At 43.1% G+C, this 12,147-nt stretch overlaps 1 protein-coding gene across 1 annotated transcript in view; it reads left to right on the top strand.

Annotated features, from left to right (window-relative positions):
* The window catches only part of FNDC3B (fibronectin type III domain containing 3B), a 145,967-nt gene that overhangs the window by 96,708 nt on the left and 37,112 nt on the right, over nt 1-12,147 (top strand). Inside the window, exons 11-15 of the mRNA XM_062498916.1 lie at nt 6,145-6,269; nt 8,412-8,586; nt 9,223-9,309; nt 10,954-11,092; nt 11,621-11,692. Coding sequence (XP_062354900.1) covers nt 6,145-6,269; nt 8,412-8,586; nt 9,223-9,309; nt 10,954-11,092; nt 11,621-11,692 — 598 coding nt within the window. The remainder of the gene's footprint in view (nt 1-6,144; nt 6,270-8,411; nt 8,587-9,222; nt 9,310-10,953; nt 11,093-11,620; nt 11,693-12,147) is intronic.

Below are 12,147 nucleotides of genomic sequence, written 5' to 3' on the forward strand. Positions count from 1 at the left end.
CATGACACCCATTTTTCTCAGGGCAAAAGCAGTTTGGTTTAGAGTAGTTCAGCTACCAGTGGGAAAAAATTAAGGCATCCGGTTTTGCTTAGTCTACCAATTTTAATTACCTTGTTTTCTCAGCAGCAACCCTGATATCTGAGATTATAATGGATAGCTAGCCAGCACAGATGAAAGAATAACGGCCCTGCACAAATTAATTTGGTACATCTCCAATGGTTTGACAGGACTCCTGGCTGAAATGTAGCTGTCAGGTTCTGAGACAGTTAATGCCACAGGTGTAGCTTCTCTAAAAATATTATTCTCTCTGATAAGAGACAGAAATGCAGCTTTAAGCCACTGAAATTGAAGCCTGCTATTAAATCTTATGAAAGGAAAAGTCTGAAGATGCAGGCTGGCTGTGCCTGGGTTTGCAGGAGCCTCATCACATGCAGTGGTGGGCTGGCAGGCTGCTGCACTCACTTTTCCATGTGCCATGGCTGGTTGTGACATGAAGTGCATTTAGCTACTGGAATTATGGCACCCAGGTACAAAAGAGAATTCACTTGCAGTGCCCCGTAGCCTCGCGCTTGGTTGTGTAAACTCCACGTAAGCAAAAGCACTGCCTTCCCCACAAGGCCACACTGTGTCCTGGTGAAATCAAGGAATACATACATCCAGGCAAGAAGGCTTGCCAGGCAGCAGGAAACACGCTGCCAGATCTCAGCTAGAGCACCATTCATTAGCTGAGAGGCACAGGATAAAATATAAACACGGGAAAATCGGCGATCAGGAGGAAATTAAATCGTGGCTGCAAAGCAGAGAGGGCTTTGCAAGAGCAGAGAGCAAGAAATCTGTCAGATGATAAAGGTGGGAAAACACCCTAAAGTGGCAGCCTGCCTGGGAAGCTGAGTCCCTTCCTAGGAAAGAATGGTGTGGAAAGCCTTTGCCACACTCACGGCACACAGGTCCTGGAAGGCTCTTGTGCAAAGGCTGCAGCTCAGACTCTGGAAACAAAGCTGGCATCAGGCATGGGAGGTGTGCAGACTGGTGGAGGCATCCAGGCAAACACTTCCACTTGTGCCTCAGTCACAGCAGTGTGTTCCTCCAGCTCAAGCAGAGTTACCCCTCCAAGGGAGGGGCTCCTGCAGCTCCTTTGTGCTCCTGGCTGGGGGGTCATGGATGTCTCTCTGTCTCTGGGACAGCTTAGATCTCAGAATGTGTCAGATGCTCAGCAGCATCTCACCTGGTTTCTCCTGTTTCTACGGGGCAGAGATGCAGTTTGTAGCATCCAAAGTGCCACCAGGAGTGTAGGTGACGTCACTTGTATGTGTGGAAAACGGATTCTGGCTGTAAAGCAGCAGCAGAAGTGGCATGCTTACAGCCCCAGGATTAGGTGAGGTGGGGTTATTCTCAAATTCTGGAAGATTATACTGCTTAATATATTACTGTGCCTGCCCTACCTGGCTGCTGCTTCAGTTGAGTTCCGAGGTTTGGGGTTTCTCCTGACCTGCAGACTCTGAAAGATTGTCAATACATAAAGCCATTCCAGTTATTCTACATTTTTCTATCCCAGTTTGGATTAAATGGTTTGTAATGTAACTGGTGCTACATGTTTAGCTAGAAAACACAAGTGCTTTCCCTTTACTGATCTGAGTCTTTGAATTAGAGTTGTAATACCTTGCTAATAAACTGTTATCTCTTAAAATGCCTGAAGAAGAACTATGAAGGACATTTAATTCTTTAATAGGAGAGTAAGAGATCAATTCAGCAAATTGTCACTCAGATACACTGGATGTATCCCAGGAAAATTTCCACTCTAAAGAAGTAAGGATCAGCCCCTGTCTCAAATATTCTGGATTTCATTGGATTTGGAACATGATTGCACCACAGGTACATTAGTTGTCTGGCAATAAAATCAGTTAAAAATAGTAATCAAGGAAAACTTCACCTTCTGGCTCTTTTGCTATGAGCTTTGAACTTACAAACCTCGACTAATCAATTGATGTCTTGGTGCCAGGATTGATTATTCAGGGTAAGCAAAAAGCTAATCGGGGAAAAAATAGCATTAAAAATATACCAAGCAGAAAACATGAGTGTAAAGGAGGTGATGCTTTCCCTGATGCCAGCATTCATCAAAATCAGTAAACTATAACTGCATTGAAAAATGCTGCTGGCACTGCTTTAAGAGCCAGGCCTTTGTTACTAATTAGATGTGAAATGCTCATTGTGTGATTAAGTGGTAGTAAATAAATGTTTCTGTTGTGTATAAGGATAGCAAGAGTATCCCGTTCATTCTGGATGGGAAAGGGCAGGAATGTTCCTGCACCAGAGACAAGGACATCCCTCTCAGTGTGTGTCCCTGTTCTGTGTAGAACTCAAAGCAGCTTTAATTCTTTTACAGTAAGCAGCTCATTTTAATTTACTTGACAGAGACTGATACAATACCACACTATTTAATGATTTGATGATGGATAGTTAATAATGAAGTTTATATGGAGATAAATGAGGATAATTTCGTTCTGCCACAAAGTTTTAAATTCCTTGAGGTAGCAGAGGTGTGTTTGTTTAGAGCAGGTAATAATCTGAGCCAGACATCCAATGGTGCTCCACCAGAGCTGGATACACAGAGCTCCATGTTTGTGTGTGTTCACTTAGCTTCCCTCTGAGTTTGTTCTGTGCCTGTGCCACTCTTGTGAGACGTGCGAGAGGAGAGCCTTGGTTCAAATTGGGGGTTTTGCTTAATTTAGGCATGTTTTGTAGGTCCTTTGCTGCCTTCTCAGTGTTTGTGTATAGAGAAAATTCAGATACTTGCATAACTGGCACAGTAAATGCTTTGCAGAGGTCTGAGGGTGTGTTGCACTAATTGTTGACAGTTTGCTCTGCAGCTCTGTGTCAGATTGAATTTCAGTCTGTTCCTTTTTATTGCCAACATGACCCAAACACAGATACCAATTCTGGTGTGGCCACAGCAGATGTCAGTCCTGCATCCTGGTCACAGATGTGGTGCTGAGCCTTGCTTCAGTTGTGTGCAGCGAGGTCTTGTTCAGGACTCTGCTCCATTCCTGAATTGCTGTACCTGCAGTGGCCCCTTCCTCCTCTTGTGTTTATTTACTGGGTCTGCTGCAGGGAACTCGGTCAACAAAACCCATTTCAAAACCTCAAATCCCTTCTTCAATAAATACACTCTCCAAAGACAGTCAAGCACCCTGTGTTAAGCGAGTGTGCAGCTTGAAATATTGCTGAAATAGCAGGCAGAGCTCTTAATTGTGTTTAAACACTGAGTTGGAGCATTGTGCAATGTAGAATGGATTTGTGGAGCTGAATTGACCTTGTTTCCTCAGACAGGCACTGATGGTCCATCATGGGGTGGGCTGTCCTGGAGAGGAAAAGAGAACCCAGGCTGGAGAAGACACCCCCAGGCTGGGGAAGTCGGACAGCATTCTTCCTCTGAAATCTGGGGATTACAGATACTTGCAGAAATTATACAGTGTATTTTAAGCAACTTACAAAACATTATTTGAAGGATTTAAAACTTGGATGCGGAGTGTACAAAGAATAGGAGAAGGATTCTGGGAAAGCTGTAAGACTCTTGGGTGGCAGCCAGTACCAGCCTGCCAGTTGTTCCTGTCTATAATTATGCCAGCATTAGTGCTTTCATAAATCTTGGGAGAGAAGGAGTGGAGAGGCTATTTCCAGGCTATTAATGCCAGGATAATTAGAAATATCGGCCAGCCTCTCCAATTAGTGCCAATAGAATCCAAAATACCAGCCAGTCTGAGTAATCTGAATACCAGTTGGTCTCTGGGTGAGTCTGGGGAATGTACAGTACCAGTTCTAGTAGGGAAATATATGCACTATCAGGATTTTTACTCTTATAAAGTCAAGGATACCTTAAATGTTTGGCAGTCTTGGCAGAGTTTTAACCTACCAGGCTGAGAAACGAGAGCTTGCTTGGCCCATTGCTCTCAGTTCAGGCATTGTGCTGTAGGTGAGATTTTCTGTGATTTTTCTTTTTAGCCAGCATTGTTTTATTGACCACATGCTTAGCAACTGGTCACTTTGTTCTCTTGGAAAGAAAGCACGGGAAAATTATTTTTTAAAAGGCATTCTTAAACAGAAATCCAAAATAAATGAAATGTTTTCAATTATTTATAAGCAGTGAAGTCATTAAAGAGTTGAAGAAAAATTAATTTAAGGCAACTCAACCTGTAAAAGAGAGTTTGCATAGGGAAAAAAATCTATTTTTAGTAATGCTGCACTGATGAATGGATATTTGACTGAAACATAAGATTTCTAATTAGGTTTTGTATAGTCTGCATTTTAAATATATTACTGCTGAGCTGAGAAGTATGCTCACCCTTTACTTTTGTCCTAAAGAAATTCTATCATAGCACTTTATGGGTAGGGATTTTAGATCTGAAAAGGTTTTCCTCGTTTACAAAATGTTTTTGCTTTGAGTTTCGTGATTCTTTTCCAATTCCACTCCCTAATTTACTTGAACTGTGCAGTAATGCTACAGCTGGAGCAGGTGGGTTGAAGCTGAAGGAAATAGTGTGTAAAGGAGCTCTAGAACAAGTGTAGGCTCCCACTGTATAAATAAAAGTTCTGGCTGTTTGCCAGTGTGTGAAATGTCCCTTCAGCGCCTGCACATTGTTGTTCAGTGCTGGAGATCTGGGTTGTTTCTGGCCTGATAAACACATTCTGGAGATTCACTACAAACGTTTCAGGGAGTTTTTCCTTCTGTGTCACAGTCTGAGGGACAAGAAGCAGAGAATGGGCCAGTGAAAAATGCATGTCCCACTCGGGCATTTCTGAGCTCTTTAGAGGTGATGTTCTGAGCATGGAGCAGGAGCAGCGCCTGGGAGGGCACAGTGAGCCCAAGGAGGCACAGCAGGTGAGGCTCTTGGCCTCAGGGGGGTGATGGATGCCTGTGTAAAGAGTAAAATAAAAATCAAAAATCGTACGTATGCTTGTCAAAAACTAGTAAATGGCTCAGCAGAGCTTTTCAGGCAGAAGTGGCAGAGATGAGCATAACCCTGTCTTCTGGACATGCTGGACAGCCCATGGATGTGCTTTGTCTGTCTTTCATTCTGTTGTGCTTCTCGGTGCTTCATCATGTAACAGTCCAATAATTTTGTATTTAAGTATGAAATTAAAACTCCTTTCAGCTGCTTCAGTTCTGGTCGATATCATTTATGAGGATCTGAGCAGTTCACGCCCTTTCTCCTGAAAGGTGTGGTCTAGAATGAGTCCAGATATTCCCTGTTACTTGAGGGTCTCTGTCCTGCAAACAGCTCAGCTTTATTTCTGCCCCAGGATGTACCAAGCTGGGGTGGATTGATTGATTGATAAGGGTTTGGTTTTGTTTTAAATGTGGTGGGCTCGGGGAGAGAACTGACTGTCCTTGTGCTGAATGGTGCTGAGGTACAAACCAATACCTGAGGAAGAATTTGGGAGCTGGAGAAGTGTCTCAAACCCTCTGGGCTGCTGCCTCATGCTGTCTTTGCTGGGATGGATCCTTGCTCCAGGTCATGGTGATGGGAAGCTCCCATAAACCATCCCTGTGGAAAACAACTTCCGTAACAAACTTCCCGATGAACCTGTTCACTCAGCACATGCCGTGTGCTCCGGGCAGTGGGGTGGGTGCAGAACCTGAATATTCCTCTGGGATGAGTAAATCCTGTCCCGGAGAGCAGGGGGAAGGTCACGCCCAGCTTGTCCCTCTGGATCTGGCCGTGCTGGACCGTGGGGAGCGAGAGCCCTCTTGTGGGATAGGGAATTGCAGAAGCAATCCCAGCCAGGGATGCACGCGTGGAGCGCAGGGAAATGCTGGCTGCACCTTTCCCGTGCTCCTGTGACCGAGCAGGTTCAGAGATTCGTTTCACTCATAATTCTTCCGCTTTTTTGTTCCTGAGTGGGATAAATTAGCTGTAGCTGTAGGCACATCTCACAGCTACAAGAAGATGAGGAGGGGTCTGACAGCGGGCAGCCTGTGCTGTCGGTGTGATTTTCTGAGCACAGCGGTGCTGTCAGTGCTTGCACAGCTTCCTCTATGAAAACATCCAATTCTGATATCGTTTAACTCCTTCTAAGCTCCTTTCCAAACGAGCGTGGCGTGGTTTTGTTTCGTAGTGATCCGATTACAGATTTCTCTCTTTCTAGGGAAAGAGGAACAGTGGTTTCAGAGAATGTTACTTTGGGAGCCAGAAGCATTGCAAGCTGACCAAGCTGTGCCCAGCTTTGGGTTACACCTTCCGGCTGGCAGCCCAGAACGACGTCGGTACTAGGTGAGTTCCTCAGGGTACACACTTTCTTGAGAAAAAGTGGTAGTTGGAAAGTTTATCTATCAATGCCAGCATAAAGAGGATTTTCTGGGGGATTTTTGTTTTTCTCTTTGTGGTTTTGAGTTAAATATCTGACATTTGCTCTGTTATTAATGCTTCAGAGGTAAGTCACGCTTTCCTTGGTGATACCCTTCACCCCCCCAGGGAATTGCTGTGTACCTTCAGCATGATGAGATCAGCCTAAGCAGATAGACTCCTTTTGAGGTGTTAAATGGTGTTTTGTGATCTATTCCTAATACAAAAAGAATACATCTTTTATGTAAAATTCCCACTAGGGACCTCTGTGAACCAAGAAAAACAAGCAAGGGGAAGCCGAGTTACAGATCTTGAAAGGAATCTTGATATATTTATTTTTCTGGTTTAAAGCAAAGCCCTTCTGTCTCTTTTCAGCAGTACAGTCCCTTCCTTCTTCAAGGCTGGCAGGGCTGGCTGATGGGGTGGGAAAGAAGGGAGAGAGAGGCAGGACAGAGAGGACAGGCACATGCAAGGCACTGAAAGATGGGGTTTAACTTCTTTTCCTTGCACATGAACTGATGCACTTGCATGAAGATGGGTGAGAAATTAGACTTGGTTCAGTCCTCTGGGAGCTGCTAGGGAACACTAGGATGAAATATTCTGCAGCTGAGAGACATTGTGCTGCAGGGGCAGTGGCTGCTCCTGTGCTCAGGCAAGCAGAGCAGGCCAGGAAAGGTTTAGCTGTGAAGAAGCCAAACATTCAGTGCCCTTATGTACTTCTTTATTGTCCTTCTTAGCTAAACAGGATCTAATCATTATTGCAAGGACACAAAAGAAACACCAGTGGTATATAGCAATGTGTTTTGTGGAGGGAGACTCCTGCATTGTTCTCTCTTCTAAAACACAAGCCTCTCAGTAATTTATAGCTTTAGAAAGCTTCTTTATTCACGTTCCTCTGTTTTCCCTGACACGGACTGAGACCACTCATGTGTGCACAGAGTCCCTTTTCCCAACTTCTTGCAAGATTAATTCCCTCCCCATTGAAATCATACTCAATGTGGAGAGAGAGAGGGGCTGAGCTGGAGCTGCTGAGTGTAACTGGAAGGGAATTGGGTTTGTGCAGAGTTCCCAGTTCTGGCATCTCTTTTCTTTGCCAGAGTCCAGATTTTTAACATATCTTAGTGCTCCTCCCCCACTCCTCCCTTTTTTTTTTTTTCCTCCTTTTTTTTTCTCTCACTCAGGCTATTCAGGAAGGAGTGAGCTAAAACTCTTTCTGGTCAGCTGCTCTGTGCTAATCTGTGAGATAAGCACCAGGAACACGGGCCTTACTTTTATAGACAGCACTCAAAATTAAGGCTTGATAATGTCATCTAACACTTCATGTCATGAGATGGTTTTGGTTTATTGTAATGATTGTGGACTTACCATGTATGATGATTTGTGTCTTGTTTGGGTTTTAGTTATGTTTTATTTAAATATAAGTGTATTTCAACAAATAGGTTATTTTTGAGAAAGAAGATTTGGAATAAGGAGATTTGGCTTTTTCTGTGTGTTAAGTGCATGATGTGACTTTCAGGCACAAAATATATTTTGTACTTTGGAAACAGATTTGAAAATTGCAAGAATGTCACCTTCCATTGAGGGCTTGATCAGAGTTTATAGAATTTGTATTCTGCACATCTCAGGTTCAACATCCAAAAGTTGAACCCTTGAGGCTTTATATCCTATACTTTAGTTCCCCTTCGTTAAATAAGACTTTTCTCCACACTTAATACCAAGTTAATAATTTTAGGCATTTAGATATTTTTTTCCAGTGTTATTGTGGTGAGATCTGTAAAAACAACTGTGCAGACACATTATCCTGCACTTTTTTCTATTCTTAGTTCTGGCATTTCCTAACTGGGTGTTCATCTTTTCCACCTGAGAAATTTGACCTTTGTCCATATTTTTTGAAAATGTGAAATATTTCTCAAAGTACATTGAGGTTTAGGTTTCTTTAGCTTTGTGCTTTTGTGGTGGGTGTTTTTTTGTTTGTTTGTTTTTATTTGTTTTGTTTAGTTTGCTTTGGTTCTTTGTTTGGGGGGTTGTTTGTTTTTAATATTCCTCTCTCTCTGCTCTGTCTCTGAGCAGTGGGTACAGCCAGGAGGTGGTTTGCTACACTGCAGGCAATATTCCTCAGACCCCTTCTGCACCACGGCTCATTCGAGCTGGTGTGACGTGGATCTCATTGCAGTGGAATAAAGTAGAAGGATGCACACCAGAGGAAGTGATTACCTACACCCTGGAAATTCAGGAAGAAGATAATGTAAGTACTGTGTTGCTGCAAAGTGCATGACTTACACTGAGTTTTGATTTATTATTTGGAGATCACTGAGAAGAAGCATGGACTGCTGCTTTGGAGGGCCTTCCAGGAGTACTGGGTACTTGGCAGGGTGGAGCTGTGTGATTTGCTCTGCTGCACAGCAGAGTTAGAATCCTTAGCTGAAAATCTCTGCTGTCATCTATGATTACTTACAAAGCCACACAGGATCCTGTGAGATACAGGGCAGCTTGTCCTTAGCTAGGTCAGTCTGCCATGTCCTCCTGGCTGCTCCTTGGTGGGCTTGTGTTCTGTCATCTGTCACTTCCAGTTCTGCAGCAGATTAAACTGCCACGATTGGTTTTGTGTTTATTTTGCAGCAAAATTGCATTATTCGGGTCAGCTGCAGCGTGTTTCTTTTAAAGAAAACGTATTATGGCCTTTCAGTTTAAAAGTAGTAGTAGTAATAATAATTAATATTATTATATATATTGCATGTTTGTTTTTTCTTGTTTGTTTTTTTTTAAAGCCCTCAGCTGTAAAGCCTCTTTGCTGTAATGTGTTGTAGGTACAGACTAACACAGGGAACACTTTCTCAGACTCCTCAGTTATGGGAATTTGTTTGGTTTTGTATTTTTTTAGGATAGTGTGTTTCACCCAAAGTACACTGGAGAGGAGCAAGCCTGTACTGTGAAGAATCTCAGAAGAAGCACACAGTATAAATTCAGGGTAAAGTATTTTTTCTCTTGTCATTGTGCAGTGTTTTCTGTTTTGGGTTTTTTCCAGGCACTACAGGGATCCTTTGCTCCCTCCAAAACTGAGTCATCGAACACAAATTTGCTTTATATTGTGACCTAACAGATTAAACTGTTAGTTGTATTTCAGCTTTTATCACACTGTTTCTCAGACTTGGGGGAACAATCACAGTTCTCAAAACCTTGTTGGAGGATGTTGTAAAAGTCTTGCTCAGGGTGTGGGGTGGCTGCATAGCTCCCAAAAACCTGGTCCCTGGTGGCAAATCCCATCTCACTTGTACAGAATGCAGCAACCACTGCCAACACAGCTGCCCTCCCCAGCACAGGGGCCTGTGTTCCCCTGGCAGCCACAGACTGAGGCTTTTCTGTCTCACCTGTCAATGTGGCTGGTTCTGGAGCTGGTTTTTAGCAGGTGTTGGTGTCTTCTACTCTGTGGATGCTCATAAACAAAGAGCCCCTGAGAGATGCCTTGGAGTCTTCCTGCAAACACCAAGCTCAGTCATTTTTCTCTCAGTGCTGAGGTCTCTGATGACAGCACAGTGCTGGGTGCTGCTGTTGAGGGGCAGGCAGTGGGGTTTATCCAGGATCTGCTGTGGTGCCACTGTCTGCCCATCCCTGACTGTCCTCTGCAGTGGCTCCACGAGATGTGCCACCCAGAGTGTGGTGTCCATCTGGAGATGGCCAGAAGCTGTGTGTGAGGCCAACACCTGGCTTCTCTACAGGAGCAGCAAAACCAAAAAACATCGTAGTCATAGAATGGTTTGGGTGGAAAATCACCTGGTTCCAACCCTCCTGCTGTGGACTGGGACACGTTCCACTAGACCAGGGCTCTCCAAGCCCCATTCAACCTGGCCTTGAACACTTCTGTCCACGGAGCATTCACAGCTTCACTGAGCAGCTCCTGCCAGGGCCTCACCACCCTCACAAGGAATGCTCTTTTCCTGCTCTTTGGGACAGAAGACCTTGTGAAGTTGCCTGAACTACCCAAAGATTTGACAAGTTTTTGTGTTGTCACTCTGAGATGATGCCTTTTAGCTTAGTGTTGTAAAGGCTACTGTGGCTGGTGAGAAAAAAGAACCCTTAGTATTTCTTTGCAGCACTGCTTTCAAATTAAACAGTGATTTTACAAAACTGCATTGATACCAGAACAAATCTGTAGCCTGATGTCACTGGCTACAGGCACAACTTTGACCTGACTTTTAATTGTGTGGCTACTGATACTCTGAATTACTTTGTTGTAAATAACAGTTAGAAATACCTCCAAAAAATAGCTAAGTTATTATTATAGTCCTCTTATTTTTTTATGAGAAAAATACTGCAAGTTGACACAGTTATTTTTAAAAAGTGACTTTTTTTAAAAAAAAGGGAAAACCAGCACTGCTTCTGTCTTAAACATGTCATGATCTATTGCTGATGGAGGGAGGGGAAGAAATCACTGTGGTTTGTAAAGAAACATAATGACAATCTAATATCTGTTATTGCAATCCCACACACTTTGGGATGTGACATACCTTCCAGTTGGGTGACGTTTGTGCAATTACTGAAAGAAGTGTGATGCAGAACTGCCAGAGGAGCAGTTGCAGTGAACAAGGGAAAACTCATTGTGGTTTTGTTTCAGCTGTTTGCTTCCAACGTGGAGGGGAAGAGTTCTCCCAGTGAAGTGTTGGTCTGCACAACCAGCCCAGACAGGCCAGGACCTCCAACCAGACCCGTGATCAAGGGGCCAATAACATCTCATGGCTTTAGTGTGAAGTGGGGTAAGCCAGCTCAGATTCCTGTAGCAGAGCTTTTTGTGGTTGTAAGAAATTCAAATGAAATCACGTAAATATGTGTTAGAACTTAGATTTTCCATGCTTCTTCTCAGTCCAATGTTGAATGTGTTTGGAGAACGTGACAGCTTAATTTTTTTAATATCCTAAAAGGCATGTAGAGGGTCTTGTGTGTTTGGAAGGTTTTGGTTAACTCCCACTCAAGTGCATCTTCAGGCTCTTCACCCTCCATTTCATGTCCCATTGCAGCTTCAGTCCAGCTGCTTCCTTTATTAATGGGGCAAACCTCCACACAGCTTCTCTTTCATTGCTTTCTCCCTACATTTTGTTTTGGATCATCATTATCCAGCAGCCTTAGTCTGATTCATGGTGAAAATTAATGTCTGTTACCCACTTCTGCTGCACATAACCTGGTGTAGTTAATGTGGAGGAGTTTGTGGAGAAGGAACTGGATCAGAAATAGGTTTGGTAATTGTTTTGTTATCTTTCACTCCTATTCTTGCCTTATTTTTTCAGATCCTCCACAGGATAATGGTGGTTCAGAAATCCTAAAGTATCTGCTGGAGATTTCTCAAGGAAGTCCAGAAGGTAAACTTGAGACGAGCTGTCTCAGTTTCAAAACACTGTGGCTACTGTGTGGAAATCCTGACTCTTTATGTTATTATTATCATTAATGCCCCAGTAATGTGATTGAAATAGAGTTATGTACTTTGCAGGATTCCTGGGTGAGCTGGGGTTGGATTTTGGAAAGGTTTTGTAGTGGATTTTTTAGGTATCCTCTTTTTACTAATAATGACAGAATTTTAGGTTAAATCTAGGCTAAATCTAGAAATATTTTTATTTATATTTGTGTGCACATATTTGCACATTTATACATTATATGTAATGCTCATATTTATTTATATTTCTAAGTATATGTATCTGCACATATGTCTGTGTTATGCCTTCATAGAAGGACATAGATAACATTCACTGAACATTCACTGCTGTAATACTAATGGTTTTCCTGATACACATAATTTGTGGAACACCACACTGAAGAT

This window comes from Cinclus cinclus, chromosome 10, assembly GCF_963662255.1.
Source record: "Cinclus cinclus chromosome 10, bCinCin1.1, whole genome shotgun sequence".
Taxonomy (NCBI): domain Eukaryota; kingdom Metazoa; phylum Chordata; class Aves; order Passeriformes; family Cinclidae; genus Cinclus; species Cinclus cinclus.